This window comes from Solanum verrucosum, unplaced genomic scaffold, assembly GCF_900185275.1.
Source record: "Solanum verrucosum unplaced genomic scaffold, falcon-dt-bn FXZP01000064.1, whole genome shotgun sequence".
NCBI classification, from domain to species: Eukaryota; Viridiplantae; Streptophyta; class Magnoliopsida; order Solanales; family Solanaceae; genus Solanum; species Solanum verrucosum.
The window spans coordinates 172,039-186,676 of record NW_026020144.1 but is presented as its reverse complement, the minus strand read 5'-3'; the positions used below and the strand labels follow the sequence as shown (position 1 = coordinate 186,676).

The following is a 14,638-nucleotide window of genomic DNA, read 5'->3' as shown; positions in this document are numbered from 1 at the left end:
AGGCATTCTTGGAGTAGTGAAGCGGAGAAGACATGTTGTACTCAGCTGTTCAAGGCATTTAGAGATAATAAGCAAAGAAAAATAAAGTAGGCACAGCGATTATTAAACTTTGAAGACAATTTGCAGCTAAACAACCCAAGTAATGTGATGGCAAAATGTATCATTGCACATAGTTGTGCTTACATTGGTCCAGTTGATATTAAAAGACTATGTTTAAAGATGAAACGCATCATCATACTAATTGATACTACTAATAAAAGATGCTTGAGAAAAGCAATAAAAGCTTGCGACAAGGTTAGACGAGTTTTGTTGATCAAGTTGGAACTTCAACACATGGGTCCTGTGCTGACTTTCAGAGAGGAGTTTTGTCGAGATCATGAAAATAGGGATGTTCCATAGCTTTCTTAGCTGAAATCCTCCTAGACGGCTCATAATGCAACATCTCCTGCAAACACAAATTGTTCACACCATAAATCATCCACTCATTCGGAACAGGCTAATAAAGTCAGACAATCGTAAAAGAAAAAAAGAAAAACCTACACTGAGAAGGTGAATCCCATCTTCATCAAGACCAGGGACAACAGTTGAGAGTGGCTGTGGTTTCCATTGGGGGTATTCATGCCAGTTAACTAACTTGCTCACCCCAGGCCAGAGTTCTTCGTTAGGAGTACCTAGCAATCTGCACCGCAATTCTGTTAAGATTAGAATAGTGGAAAAGGTAAGGAGGAACAAAGCTCAAAGCTGGTGATTTTTAGCTCTAAACCTGAAAATGTGAAGCAGTTGTTGCAGCTCAGAGTCTCCTGGGAAGAGGGCCTGGTTTGTCACTAGTTCAGCTGAGGTTGAAAACAAACCACAAAAGAAAGAACAATTATAACACCATGCTTAGTATATTACACAACCTATAAGGAGGAAAAGATCATTCGGAAGAGGAAGGATGAATAAGAGTTTTACCAAATATACAACCAACAGACCACATGTCAACTGCTGTGGAGTAATGAGTAGCTCCAAGAAGAACCTCAGGGGCTCTATACCACAGGGTTAATATCTGAAGTAAAAAGGGAATATTTTCACACAGGGGGATCTAAAGAGCAGAGATAAATCAGGATAGCTGCTGCAGCAGAACAGTAAAATTACCTCATGCGTGTACTTCTTAATGGGTAGAGTATAAGCTCTGCCAAGTCCAAAATCTGCTAATTTGAGCACATTCGTCTTACGGTCCATCAGAAGATTGTGTGGTTTCAGATCCCTGCAGCAACAAATTGAAAAAGTGACAAAACGAACCATGAAAAGCACATCTTTATGAGTTTGTGTATAACCAAAAGGCACAAGTGTGGTTTTACCTGTGCAACACACCATGACCATGGCAGAAAGCAACCCCTTTGCAGAGCTGGTACATCAAGCTCTGTTTCAAAGAGCACAAATTTATTAAACATTAAACTGCAGAGTAACAAATGTGTGAGAAAGTAGCATACAACTCCGATCATTTAGACTACAAACCTTGACAATTTTAAGGGGCATAGTTTCTCCTTTTGCACGGAAAGTACGAATAAATTTCTTGACATCAGTATCCATGTACTCAAAGACCAAGTAAAGAACAGTCTTTCCTTCTTTGTTCTGCCCTTGTTTAACATCCATCAGCCTGATTGTACAATTATAGGACATCATATAAAAACGCAAGATACAGTTATCAATAACAAATGACAAACCTAAAGAGTGAAATATACAAAACTAAATGAAATAGATATAACCCGCCCCAATCAGATAGAAATGAAATCTCAATTGAAAGTGTAAAAAAAAAAAAAAAAAAAAACCCTAGAAATGCGAGAAATTGAGTAAGGAGGATACCTAACAATGTGGGGATCCCTTGAGAGCATTCTGAGGAGTGAGATCTCACGGAGAGTAGTTGGAGGAACACCTTCTTCGTCCTCATGAAGCCTCGTCTTCTTCAGCGCAACAATCTTGCCAGTAACCCTATCTCTCGCTCTGTACACCTTTCCATAGGTACCCTCCCCAACTTTCTCCAGCTTCTCGAATGCCTCCATCGCCGATACACTCTTACCAACATTTTTAGCAGCCTCCATTTCTTCTCTCTCGCTGTGTTTGTGTGTGTGTGTGTATGCTTCTGGGGATTTCTCTAATGGAGCGTCTCAGTGACCCGTTTTATATACTGAACCGCCTACATCTTGCACAACGGCACCATTTTTGAATTTCAAACGAGATTCACTGTGATTTCCTAATTCCATAACTACCCCTCTACTTTTCGAATTCCCTATACGTAGTTTCTTTTTTCCTTTCTTTACCACGTTAGAAAATTATCAACATGGTCCTTAATTGTATGGAGTTTGATTTCATTTGGTCCTTCATGAATAAATATGATGAAAATAGTTTCCAATTATTTTAAAAAATAATCAGTTTAGTCCTCGGCATGTGTACACCAGCTATCAAACTACAAAATTAAGGAGGTACTTTTCAATTCGATTTAAGAACCCACTTCATAATTTTTAACCTTATCTTGAAAGAGTCTTTCGGTTTGAAGAAAATTATAATTTTATGGTGAGTGAATGAATACATTGGGAAGTAGGTTTTCTATAAAGAAGGATGCTGAAACACAAGTGGTTATGGATTGAAGGTTTGAGTTATGTAAAGATTAAGTGACGTTCATATATATGATGATTAGATGATCGATTAATTGAACATAATTAAAATACAAGTGTGTATTAATAATGAAGAGCAACCCGTATTTGTACTAGCAGAGACAGTGGACAAGAGAATGCAATTATTTCATGTTTCAAAGAACCCTTCTTTTTTGTCATTCCTTGCACAAGGATTTACAAAATACAGGTTGCTGCCTATACAAGTACTCCTCGACATAAATCAATACCTAAAAGGCCGCTTAGCAGATGCAAAATCAGTTCATACACGTACAACACCTAGTTACCTCCTTTACCTAAATACAGCTCTCGGGTCAGATCTAATTCAACCCTATAGATGGAAACTCTTATATTACAAGCAAGACGATAACACATGCAATCCCGAGAGGCAAAAAGTGCTCGAGATACTTTGGGAGTCACAAGTTTCTCCACTGGTTATGTATATATACAAAGAATTTGAAGTGCCTTCTATAGCTCAAGTTATTCGATTAAGCCTCATACTCTGCACCTTCAAAGATATTCTCAGCCTCTGCTCCTCCATTTCTCTCAAGATACTCAACAATTTTGCTCGATAAGCTTCACAGGTCTCAGTTGCATATACCATAGCAGTCGTTAATTCCTTAATTTTCTCATCTTGACTCTACAAAAGGTAAAAGAAATGCATAGTGTCAGTTGCACACTCAAATTAGTAATGCATGAATGGTACAAAGAGCATCAGAAAACTATTAGGGAAATCTAGTTGTCAGGATTTACTTTATAAAACCACAAGTCAGAATTGCTAATGCGAAGGTCAATGTTTCTTATTCAACTCATAAAATCATAGGAATTTTAATTCATTAGACTAATTCACAATTTTAACTCATAGGTAGCAACGGAACTTCATCTGACCTTCAAACACTGACAATGCTAATTCATTAGACTAATTCACAATCTAAGAAATATAAATTTCATAATACTCTCAAGGTCTACTGACACCAAATAAAAGTAACGCATGTGAAGATGTGACCAGTGAATATCTACAAGGTGTCAAGATGCAAGAAGCAAAATTCATTAATCATTTGGTATGGGCTTCTGGAGACGAGAAAGAAACAATTCACTTAGAGTCCCTTATTCAGCAGCTATCACAGATTCAACATCTCTTAGTTGCAAACTGCAACTGTTGAATTTGTTATATTTAAAAAAAAGAAAAACAGATAAATAACACAAACAATGAAAAATCAGAGACTAAAGCGCAAGCAGATGACTTATGATCAGAACCTTAAGGGGAGCAATGATTTGAGCGCTGAATGGTTAAGTTTAGCAATAGCAAAAGTTGGCTATACTAATAAAAAGGAAAAAATGTAGAGCCAACACTTCTGTTTTCCTAATGAGTATTTTCTAAGTTGCTCGGACTCTCCAAAAATGTTGCCACACCCGTGTTGAATCCTCCAAAACTGCACTACTTTTGAAGGGTCTGACATGCACCTGATGTCATTTTTGAGGAGTCCGACAAACATCGAGCATTTTGACCTCTTTAAATTCTCAATACAGACAGATTTAGGCCCCCTGTGTTCCCCCCACCCCCCTCTCCTCTCCTCCTCTTTGCAATAAATCTTGTGAATGCCGCTGCCGCTGTTCCTGTTTCTTTTCTTTTTTGTATAGCGATGGTGACGGACCAATTTGAGAGCGTCTTGACTATTTCATGCGGTACCAGAACCTTTCCACTAGTACAAGTACAGGGTAATTCCTTCCGCAAGTAGCCAACATTTTTTACTCTTGGGGGATTCATACCTTATTCTCCTATGATTTTAGTTCCATTTTCATTGACCACTAGGTCATGCCTTTGGGTGCAGTGAATGCCATAAATTCTTGATGCAGTAACTAATGTTTAGAAGTTACAATGTACAATTTAGCAACACTACAAAGCCACAACATACAATATAGGTAAAAGATTTAGGGATAGACGATCTCTCTGATTTACTTCCACTTCCATACCAATGCTTAATCACCAAGAAGGAAGACAAAAAATTAATACAAACTTGTGGTAAAACAAAATGCATGATATAACACCAGCAGAAAGAACCTCCCCCTAATTTCTAGGTGGAGACGAAAGAGTTCAAAGAAAAAAAAATTACCAGCAAGCTGGGATCATCACAATCAGTTTGATTTCCATTCAAGTTGAATTCCTTTTCTTTGTTCATGTCTTGACTCAGTGGCTGTGCTGGAGTACCGCACATAGCAGCAGCAACCTTCTTGGAAGCTTCACATAAAGCATCCATAGCAACTAGGTACACACTTTTCGAATCCACTCCTTCTTTGACGTAGTTAGTTGTTTCTAGGCTTAACTTTTCAAAGCGATCAGTGAAGGAGTCGTTATGGCTACTTGGCAATCCAAGTTTGTCTTCATCCAATACAACATCACTCTTGGCTTTTCTTGTCCAACGTTTTAGTACATTATGTGATAGAAGCCTCAGAACATTTTTCACTCTAAAAACAGCTAAAATGTGCCTACAAAGAATACCTGAAAAGTCAAACAATTGGCAACTACAGCTAGCTTTCTTCTCAACGACATTATATTGGACATAATGTACTTTATGGTCCTCTCCAAATTTTACCACTTGATATATTACATCTGATCCTGCATCATTAATTACAGTTGCAGGATAAGCCAAAGTTTCCATTAGTTCTTGTTGGAACATCAAAAATATTTCCCTAGTATAAATGTTAGCTGCTTGTTTTTCCATGGGAGATGGGGTCTTCAAAATAGGAGCAATATTTATGGTATCATACTCCGCCTTCACCTCCTTCTCATGCCTGCTTGCAGTAGCTTTTTCATACTGACTCATTAGGATGTGAATGTTAGTCGATGCATCTATATATCCATCGAAGAATGAGTTTGTACTATCACTAGTTTTAGCAATAGATGTATCTCCAAAGAATGTATCTCGAAGGTAAACTGGAACCCAGTGTTGTCGAGCATCGTACATTGACTGAAGCCATTCATCATCTATCAGATTGTATCTTCCAAGTAGGGATCCCCAACATAATTCAAACTCCGCAATTGTCTCAGTCAAGTTGACACATTTATGGAATTCTGCTTCAAAAGTGGGGAATGACTGGAGTGAGTGTGAGAGCCTCTCCTGTGCTTCTCTAAAAATATTGGATTTGCAGAAGCGGTGACGAGTGCCTGGAAATACGTCTAATATGGCTGACCTGATGATCCTATCATGATCTGAAGTTATAGAAATAGGATGGCAACCAGACATTGCAGCAAGCCAATTTTCGAATAGCCAAATGAATGATGACTCTGATTCATTGAGAAGCAGGGCACAGCCAAATAAAACAGGTTGACAATGATGGTTTACTCCTATAAATGGTGCAAAGGGCACCCGGTATCGGTGAGTCCTATAGGTGGTATCAAATGTAACTGTATCTCCAAAATAAGAGTAGTTCTTTCTAGAGGTTGAGTCGGCCCAAAAGATGTTTCCCGATGAACCATCTTGAACAGCATAAAAGAAATCAGGATCCTCAGCCTGCTTCTGCTTCAAATACTCAAAAATATAGTGAGCACCACTCCCTAGAGTCCTTTGCCTGCTTTGGTTCATATAATTCTGGCAATCAACTTTTGTGAAACCAACGTTATTAACCCCACCAGATTGCTTTATTAGGACAGACATAACACCAGTAGCGCCCAAACCAGCAGCTTGGAGCGTATCAATCAAGCTGCGGGCAGGACCAGAAACATGCCTATGTGATCGAATCAAGTGGACTTGATCAGGGGGTACAAGCTCATGATTATGGTCCTTGATGAATTTAGTAATAGCCCACTTACCAGAAGTCTGTTTCTTTACAGTCAAGTGAGCCTTACAGCCGACCCTAGAGACAATCCGCTGTCGCTTGGGTTTGTGTTGAGCACCATTATCAGGCCTAGGGTTAAAACCCTCTTTGGAACATACCAATTGGCGGGTACTAATAGAGTTATCACGACGTGAACGTCGATAAGCGCTGACCCGAGTGCCAAACCCAACTCTGCGGGCATAGGAGTTGTAGAAAATCCTAGCAGCCTGCTCAGATTCGAATTCCATGCCCTCGTAGGGTTCTAAGTCGGAAGAAGAACACTGTAGTCCTAAATCCTCACCAGAAGCATTGAGGTTATCTTCTTCGGCAGAACCCATATCGAACTCCATTGCATCGTTTTCCAAATTTAAGGGTTCAGATTCCATAATGCGCAGAAAAGAAACAGAAACGTACTATCGAAAAGTTTTGTTAGAGAGGAATTTGGTTAGTAGAGAAAATAAATTATTGACTAACCCGCAGGAAGAGAGAGACCAATTGTACAGCGCGGGAATTTGCTTGGGCATGGCAACCTCCTCCAAGCTCAGTAATCTCAGCAAACATGGCGACCTTCTTTTTTCCTCAAAATTTTGAGCTTTATTACTGTTTAGGGATCAGAAATTTTTGGACATTTTTCACTCTTTACTAAATTATATTTACATTTAACATAAATTTTTTTTATTTTGTACAGAAAATAGAGAATATGCGACTGTAGCAAATTAGGATTTTTTTTCTCGTATGGAATGAAACAATTATTAATCATCAAATACCATATTATTCTCTGATACACCAGTTTTTTTATAAAATTATTTTCCTTGTTTATTTTAAACTTCTTTTTTCCGGGTAAAACAGAGATTAAACTTGGAGCATTGTGCATGGTTACAATAGTTACTAAGTCACTAGGGAGTAGATACAAAAGGAAGAGGGTATAACTATAAGGGAGTCTGTACAACCATTGAGGAACTCGTTTGAGTTACTAGCCTTCTCTATAACAACGTTTTGTTACAGCAGCCAAAAAATATCGAGACAAACAAGAAGGTTTGATTGCATATGTTCAAACTTCAAAAACCTACTTAATGTTTGCATAGAAATCAATATTGTAGTAGTTTAATAAGTACAATGTTTGATTGCTCCATTTCGTTTTCCTCGAGTATATAAATACACAAGTAATGTACGAATTTATGTGTGCGATATAATGTGAAGCAACACCAGGAGCATTTAATCAAACATAGAATATACTTCACAAGACAAGTCAGATAAATTGTACAATTTCAGTTGTAGTTTGATCTGTGTCTCAAGTAGACAGGATCAAGCTGTGAAATGAACTCATCAATATGCTTGTCTGAACTTCCACTTATGTCAATTGCCTCCTTAGCCAATTCTTTCAAGCTAGTAATATTCTTTCTAATTTCTTGTCCTCTCTCTCCTTCTAAAACTTCCCTGATGCACCTGTATATCTCTTCACTTGCAGTGACACCTTTCTCATCCTCATTTGCTTTAGCTATCAACCCCACACTCCAAACTTTCTCTAGAAAATGCGCGTTGATTATTTGGTCTAATATTTGAGGCATTGCAACTATAGGCACACCGAAGCTTATTGCTTCTAAGGTTGAGTTCCATCCACAATGTGATATGAAGCATCCGATTGCATGATGTGCTAGCACCTCTAATTGTGAGCACCATGTCACAACCAATCCCTTACCTGATGTCTCTTTGCTGAAATCGATGGGAAGCTTACTCTGTTCATCAGGTTTCACCACCCATAAGAACATAATGTTGCTTTGCCTGAGAGCATCAGCTAGTTCTGTTACTTGTTCGGCACACAAATTTGCTGCACTTCCAAAAGAGACGTAGACGACTGATCCAGTTTTCTTACTGTCAAGCCACTCCATGCAATTGCTAGAATTTGGCTTATGAATATTGAAGCCATACTCGTTATCATTTTCAACTCGTTTGTCAAGATAAAATGATGGCAATGTTGGACCTATCGTTACTACATTCCAAACTTTCTTCATCCATTCGACAACCTAAATTCAGATTAATTAGCTGAGTGAGTCAAACAATTCATCTTCCTTAAAATCAACTAAATAGCATGGCTAAACAAAGGACTTGGTGATTAGTAGCTGGTTCAACAAGAGCAATTTGATCTTATTGGCTTGCTTATTCAACTCGTTTGAGTAATCCCCGTCTTCACTTTGTCCCTCTTCCCCACCTGTCCCAACAAGTTATACTTGGCGCTGAAAAATTCCAGCAAGTTATAAGCTTTTAAAGCTTGAGAACAACAAATCAAATGTGAGTTATAGGTTCTTTAAAGTTACAGTTCTTCGACAAGAAAACAATACATTACCAGCCTGAAGTATTATTAACTTCTTGTCCCCAAGTCTGGCGTGCATACATAATCAAGACTAGCTAGAAAAGATTGAAAGAGCACATGAGATATGGTGTACCTACCTCTTCTTCCAACTTATCGAATGAGTTAAAGAGGACCCAGTCTGCCTTTCCAAAGTTGTCAAACTGGCCAAGTATGTGAATGATTATTGGGGGATACCGACCAGTGCTACAACCAAGAGATGGCAGATTCGGAAACCTGAGCTTTGGCAATCCTGTGATTACCGGAAAACTAGGCATGGAAAGAGGAGTCTTTTCATAAACCTCACAGTACATAGGATAGTAGGTAGCAGCAGTAGCACATGATTGAGTGAAAAAGGCTGCGCCGGCTATGCCCAATTGGGTTGTAATTTTGGAAGCCCAGGGAATGTTAGCATCATAAACAAGGCACTTAACAGGGTGTTCATGATCCAAGATGAATCTGGTGAGGTTTGTTGAGCCACTGGCCTGGAATCTGTCTAGAAATCCTTTGAAACCTCCAGGACCTACCACCCCGCCTTGGGAGCAATCATCGTAAATGGATTCAAAAGTGATCATGGAGTAAGATAAAGTAGTTTTCATGGACTTTGCATTGGAGAGTGTGGTGGCTACAGTGATTTTGATTCCTTTGGAAGCCAGGCGTTTTGAGAATTGGAGCATCGGATTAATATGGCCCTGTCCCTGATCTGCTAGCACCACAATATGATGTGCTTTCTCAACTCTTCCTTGCTCCATTGTCTATCAACTGCAAACCAATTTGCAAGAAAATCTATGTTAGGACTATAACTACTACCAGAAAGGAAAGAAGAGGCCAAAAGTCACGACTTTTTCATCTGTTATGATCTTTGCTATGACATCAACATAGCCAGCAAACAAAATTATGTGTGTTCACATTGATAACATCGAGTACGACCTTCTATGCAATATCCATACACTAGAAATAAAAGAATCTTCTACAACCGTCCGTGTCTTTTCTTATTGAAAATGTAATCAATAGGGCAGTTGTTATATTTGTTGTCCATTTAGGCAAAACAATTACATAGGGTTACGTGCAGGTGATGCAGGAAGAACAATCAGAAGCTTAAAGTAAGCAAACCCATTATAAAACAAAATTGTAGAATTACAACATGTGCTTGCATTCAAATGTAAGATTCCAGGAGAGATGAGTAAAGTACAACGATTAAGTAAACAAACTTCTGTGTCTAACCCTAACAGATAAGAAAAATTATGATAAGTGAATCTATACTATAGTGATTTAACTTCTAGTATCTACAACCTCTGTCAAATCCTTTGGTTCTTCTCAAGAGTGAATTGAATGCGAGACTGATTTCAGAGTTAGCTAAGATCAATTGTTGTTCATGAAAACTTCAGTGATCCCACAAACAATAATTTTCAGTGGCTGGGATCAAGCCTAGATAAAGCCATTTCAAACAACTCCGATTAAAGAGTGGCTGGTCTAGTTGAGTTAAGCAAGAAGATCAGCTACTCTGCACCAGATAATAGGGGGAAACTCCTTCAAATACAAGTATATCTGGTGCACAGAGCATCCTGAACAAAGCATACAGCTGATCAGAACAGTCACAAGTAGAGAGCAACTCTTGAGTTCAACAAGTCCAATTAGGGCACGTGAAAAAGCAGTTCACTTGCTAAAGAGACAGATGAGCCAGCGCAAGGACAATTGCAGCAAACCAAGTCTGCCTTCAGCCCTATGCTTATTTAAAGCAATGGTCGTGAAAGATAGTCAATTAAATTTGGTAGATGTTGTCAGATGGAATCAGTGGAGGACATGAAGATGTCTTCTTTGCATGGACTGTAAGCTGTACCCCTGAAATAAAAAAAAAAGTATCTCATCTGTCAGTGGAAACAGGCAAATAAGGTAACTTTCAGCATGTAGATAAGGAACACAACAAACCATTTGTAAAATGAAATTCTAGCTAAATTGGGTGAGTGGTTATAATTAAAGACCAGATGACACAGAGAATGCAGAACAATGAATTCATCAAAGTCGAAAAAGATAACAACTTGAACCTAAAGAGTGTACGAGTGGGTTATAGTCTCGCATTGGTTGGGAATGGACTGGTGGTCTGCTAATATGGACTTGGCAAATCCTCCCCTCATGAGCTAGCTTTTTGGAGTAGAATTAGACCCAGGTATCAAATCCTTACAAAGAGAATCTCATTCAATTAAATTCATTCAATTTTAAATAAAACAAATTACAATCTAAATCCTAAGGTAAGAAAACTGGGGTGGGAATTCCCCAGGAACAGAGCTAATTTATTTCATATATAGTGCATAAAATAGTTCTCTCAATAAAGTGCATAACACAGAGACATGTTTCATGGGAACATATTTCTCTGATATTAGTACCTTTGTGCTTGAGGATTCTAGAAATTGCAACTGCATCATTCTTCTACCACTAAACAAGCAGAGAGTCTCTCCACCCTTTGGCACTCAAAGTTTTTAATCAAGGCAAATATTCACAAAGTGGGAGCATTCTGGAGCGGTAATTTATTTTCCTTGATAATTACTCAGTTGTGTATAACTATAAGGCATATGCATCTTGATTTAAGTATCAATAAGGTACCAATGAGCATTCACCAACCCGGAAACCACAAACCAGAAACATTCACCGTGAAGATCTGTATTCAAAATGCCACAGCCAAACAAGATAGCAGCACATTCCTGCTTCTAGCTTTGAAGTCTTACATTTACTGTCCAAAGGTGCTGCAACTTTTCCCTGGCAATACAACCGGTTCCAGAATGACATATTCAAACCTCCAGAACCAAAGACACTCAATAGGTGACTCTAATCTTATCCGGTATCTCACCAGTAATTCCCACATGAGCATTCACCATCCCTGAAATGATGAAACCTATTTCCATCTCTGACGATGATTTCTCTTGCCTCAACCTTCGACATGAACTTGAAGGCATTGTGGCAGTCACCACAAATCCGAAGGTTCTTGAAGACCCTAATTGTGGCTCCACGAGGAAGCTTCAAGAGCCCAAATACAACCGCCAGCTTTTCACTATGAGTTGAAAGAGCATACTCCTTTTGCTCAGTCTCCATATCATGCAACACATATTGCGTGTCTGGAACATATCCCATTTTCCTCATCTTCAGCCTTAATTCCTCCAGGTAGTTGTACACTACTTGAATTTCAGGATGTGCAGTATCACCCACCAAAAAGACATGAACGGTATTCTCAACCTTTATCCAACTACATCCAGGCTCTTTTTTCACCCCTTGGTCTCTCATCAGTTTTCTCACCTTAGCAGCGTCATCCCATCGGCCTGCAGCAGCAAATGTGTTAGCTAGAAGTATGTAGGTTCCATCATGTTGTGGCGTCAACTCAAAGAGTTGTTCTGCTGCTTCAACCCCCAAATCCACGTTCCTATGAGTTCGGCAACCAGCAAGAAGAGCTTCCCAAATGGGTGCTCCAGGTTTATAAGGCATATTCTGGATCACTTCTTTTGCTTCTAATAACCTTCCAGCTCGAGACAACAAATCAATTAAACGGGCATAGTGATCTTCTCCAGGGCTTATTTTATAAACACTGTGCATTATATTAAAGTAGTGTCGTCCCTTTTCAACCAATCCGGCATGACTACAAGCAGATATAACCGTGAGAAAGCTTATCCTATCAGGCATTATATTTTCATCTAACATCTGTTCAAAAAGTTCAACCGCTTGAACACCATATCCATGCTGTCCCAAGGCAGCAACCAATGCATTCCAAGACACCAAATCTACACAAGGCATAGTGAGGAACACATTACGTGCAGCTTCAATGACCCCAGATCTTCCATAAAATGTGACTAATGCATTTCCAGCTGAAAGGCTTGAATCATAACCACGCTGGATTAGTTGAGCATGGAGTTGGCATCCTGTTTCTAGCGCTCCAAGCACTGCACAAGATGTAATAGCTCCAGCAAATGCATAGTCACACAGCTCGATCCCCTTTACTCTCATTTGGTTGAACAGTTTGAGACCATCTTCTCCAAGTCCATTTTGTGCTAATCCTGATATCATTACTGTCCATGCCAGGGAATTCTTCTCTGGCATCTCATCAAAAAATAACTTAGCTTCATTAATCCGCCCTGCACTCACATATGCTGATAGAACTGCATTCCATGAAACAAGGTCCTTAAAAACTAGATTATCAAAAACTTTTCTTGCATCATCAACTCTACCACATTTCCAATATAATGTTATTAAAGCATTATATACAGACACATGAATTTTCTCTTCTGTTCGTCTAACATAAGCATGCACCTGCTTTCCTAGAAGAAACAGTCCAGCATCGGCACAAGCACTGAGGATACTGGTGCAGGTAAACTCATCTGGCTTCATCCCTGCTAAATACATTTTCCTTAACATATCTAATGCTTCAAAGATGAAACCTTTATGCACATATCCGGAGATCATGGCATTCCATGCCACAAGCAACTTCTCATCCATACCATCAAACACCTTCCGAGCAGCATCAAGATCATCATTCTTCACATACCCTGTGATAATCGTAGTCCAAGACAAGTCATCCCGTTCTGGCATCTCATAAAACAACTTGCTAGCTGAGTCCATCAACAGCAAGGATGATGCTAGGGGTGACGAAGCACATCTGACATAAACAGATATAAGTGCATTGACAACACACTTAAAGTTGGCCATGCCTGACTTTGCAACAGCACAATGCAGCTGCCGGCAGTGCATTTCATGATCAGCTATAAGGGCTAAGGCTGCAAGTACGGAGGTGTAGGTATACTCATCGGGTAGAAAATTTTTCCACCTCATATCAAGAAATAATTTTATAGCAGCATGGCCATCGTTGTTGTGTGAATAGCCTGTAATCATAGCGTTGTAACAAACAGTGTCACGGATACTTAATGGGGTTTTGTCAAAAACCTCTCTTGCAAGCTTGGGTTCTCCGGAAGCAGAGTATGCAGCAATCATAGTTGTTCTGGCCACTACATCTGGTTGGGGAATTCTATCAAACAGGTGCTTTGCATAAACAAGACCGGAATTTTTGCAATAGATATTGATTAAGCTATTAAGGATGTGGCTACGCGGGCTGAATCCGGAGGTGATCATGTTGGCATGGATTGATCGAAGAAGAGCAGACGCTGAGGTGGCATGCTTATGCTCTCGGCAAAGAAGTTGGAGCTGGACTGCGTAGAAGTTAGCAATGGAACCCGTGGCTGATTGGTTCTGCAAAGATGTTTTGACGGCATTTTTCATGATTGAAAAAGGTAAATATAGGGAATGAAAAACAAAGAGAACCTAGCCTGGCAGTGGATTTTTTGAAATTGAAGAGAAAGACGACGATGCCTTGGATGAGAGTTCAACCAAGAATTGCCCACTCCGCAAATTCAAATACCACCAGAATAATAGTAGTAATATTTTGCTCTCGAGGCAACTATTTTTCTACTTCTGTATCATTCCTCCTATTCTAACTTCAAATGCAGACACTCCCACAAGGCATACATAGGTTTGTTGGACATCACCTTCTTTATTTATTGACCAATTTTTTTAACGGTATGTAACACAGGAAGAATATGTCAATTGGGCTTTGCTCATCAAATAAACAACCATAAGAAAACTCAAAAAACCATTGAATAAACAGGCCAGTGCCTTAACCTATTTAAGTACTTGAAGAGTATTTTAAGTGAAATACTGACTGCACTCATAAAATTCGTGTCCATTGTTTTCTAAATCTTCAGCATTTACTTTATATATAAAATTCATATCCAAACACTAATACTAAGTATTTTTTACTGTCAAGTTCGATCAAGTATTGTCTAAACAC

General features: G+C 39.0%; 6 protein-coding genes across 6 annotated transcripts in view; all 6 read right to left on the bottom strand.

The window, feature by feature from the left end:
* LOC125827869 (bZIP transcription factor 60) overlaps positions 1-14,638 on the bottom strand; it is a 51,656-nt gene that overhangs the window by 27,673 nt on the left and 9,345 nt on the right. The window lies entirely within an intron of this gene.
* Positions 124-2,130, bottom strand: LOC125827867 (cell division control protein 2 homolog D). The gene is made up of 8 exons (XM_049507212.1): positions 1,846-2,130; positions 1,498-1,639; positions 1,341-1,402; positions 1,135-1,246; positions 952-1,045; positions 764-833; positions 541-679; positions 124-445 (listed from the first exon to the last, which is right to left on the bottom strand). The coding sequence occupies exons 1-8, from the start codon at positions 2,079-2,081 to the stop codon at positions 353-355; spliced, it is 948 nt and encodes a 315-aa protein (XP_049363169.1). The 5' UTR covers positions 2,082-2,130; the 3' UTR covers positions 124-352.
* On the bottom strand, positions 3,015-6,977 carry LOC125827862 (protein FAR1-RELATED SEQUENCE 5-like). The gene is made up of 2 exons (XM_049507207.1): positions 4,766-6,977; positions 3,015-3,291 (listed from the first exon to the last, which is right to left on the bottom strand). Exons 1-2 carry the CDS (start codon positions 6,851-6,853, stop codon positions 3,127-3,129), a joined length of 2,253 nt encoding a protein of 750 aa, XP_049363164.1. The 5' UTR covers positions 6,854-6,977; the 3' UTR covers positions 3,015-3,126.
* On the bottom strand, positions 7,665-8,537 carry LOC125827871 (mogroside IE synthase-like). Its single transcript, XM_049507215.1, has one exon. It carries the CDS (start codon positions 8,477-8,479, stop codon positions 7,736-7,738), a length of 744 nt encoding a protein of 247 aa, XP_049363172.1. The 5' UTR covers positions 8,480-8,537; the 3' UTR covers positions 7,665-7,735.
* On the bottom strand, positions 8,629-9,566 carry LOC125827880 (UDP-glycosyltransferase 74F2-like). The gene is made up of 3 exons (XM_049507221.1): positions 8,916-9,566; positions 8,812-8,873; positions 8,629-8,701 (listed from the first exon to the last, which is right to left on the bottom strand). The coding sequence occupies exons 1-3, from the start codon at positions 9,564-9,566 to the stop codon at positions 8,629-8,631; spliced, it is 786 nt and encodes a 261-aa protein (XP_049363178.1).
* On the bottom strand, positions 9,933-14,070 carry LOC125827861 (pentatricopeptide repeat-containing protein At1g25360). The gene is made up of 2 exons (XM_049507206.1): positions 11,199-14,070; positions 9,933-10,656 (listed from the first exon to the last, which is right to left on the bottom strand). The coding sequence occupies exon 1, from the start codon at positions 14,068-14,070 to the stop codon at positions 11,656-11,658; it is 2,415 nt and encodes an 804-aa protein (XP_049363163.1). The 3' UTR covers positions 9,933-10,656; positions 11,199-11,655.

Coding starts and splice junctions, on each gene's coding strand:
- LOC125827880 (XM_049507221.1), bottom strand. CDS start 9,566: ATGGAGCAAGGAAGAGTTGAGAAAGCACATCATATTGTGGTGCTAGCA. Junction 8,874..8,915: donor TCGATAAGTTGGAAGAAGAG/GTAGGTACACCA, acceptor AATCTTTTCTAG/CTAGTCTTGATTATGTATGC. Junction 8,702..8,811: donor GTTAATAATACTTCAGGCTG/GTAATGTATTGT, acceptor GGAATTTTTCAG/CGCCAAGTATAACTTGTTGG.
- LOC125827871 (XM_049507215.1), bottom strand. CDS start 8,479: ATGAAGAAAGTTTGGAATGTAGTAACGATAGGTCCAACATTGCCATCA.
- LOC125827862 (XM_049507207.1), bottom strand. CDS start 6,853: ATGGAATCTGAACCCTTAAATTTGGAAAACGATGCAATGGAGTTCGAT. Junction 3,292..4,765: donor GTGATGATCCCAGCTTGCTG/GTAATTTTTTTT, acceptor TACCTTTTGTAG/AGTCAAGATGAGAAAATTAA.
- LOC125827867 (XM_049507212.1), bottom strand. CDS start 2,081: ATGGAGGCTGCTAAAAATGTTGGTAAGAGTGTATCGGCGATGGAGGCA. Junction 1,046..1,134: donor TTAAGAAGTACACGCATGAG/GTAATTTTACTG, acceptor TTTTTACTTCAG/ATATTAACCCTGTGGTATAG. Junction 446..540: donor ATGGGATTCACCTTCTCAGT/GTAGGTTTTTCT, acceptor TTGTGTTTGCAG/GAGATGTTGCATTATGAGCC.
- LOC125827861 (XM_049507206.1), bottom strand. CDS start 14,070: ATGAAAAATGCCGTCAAAACATCTTTGCAGAACCAATCAGCCACGGGT.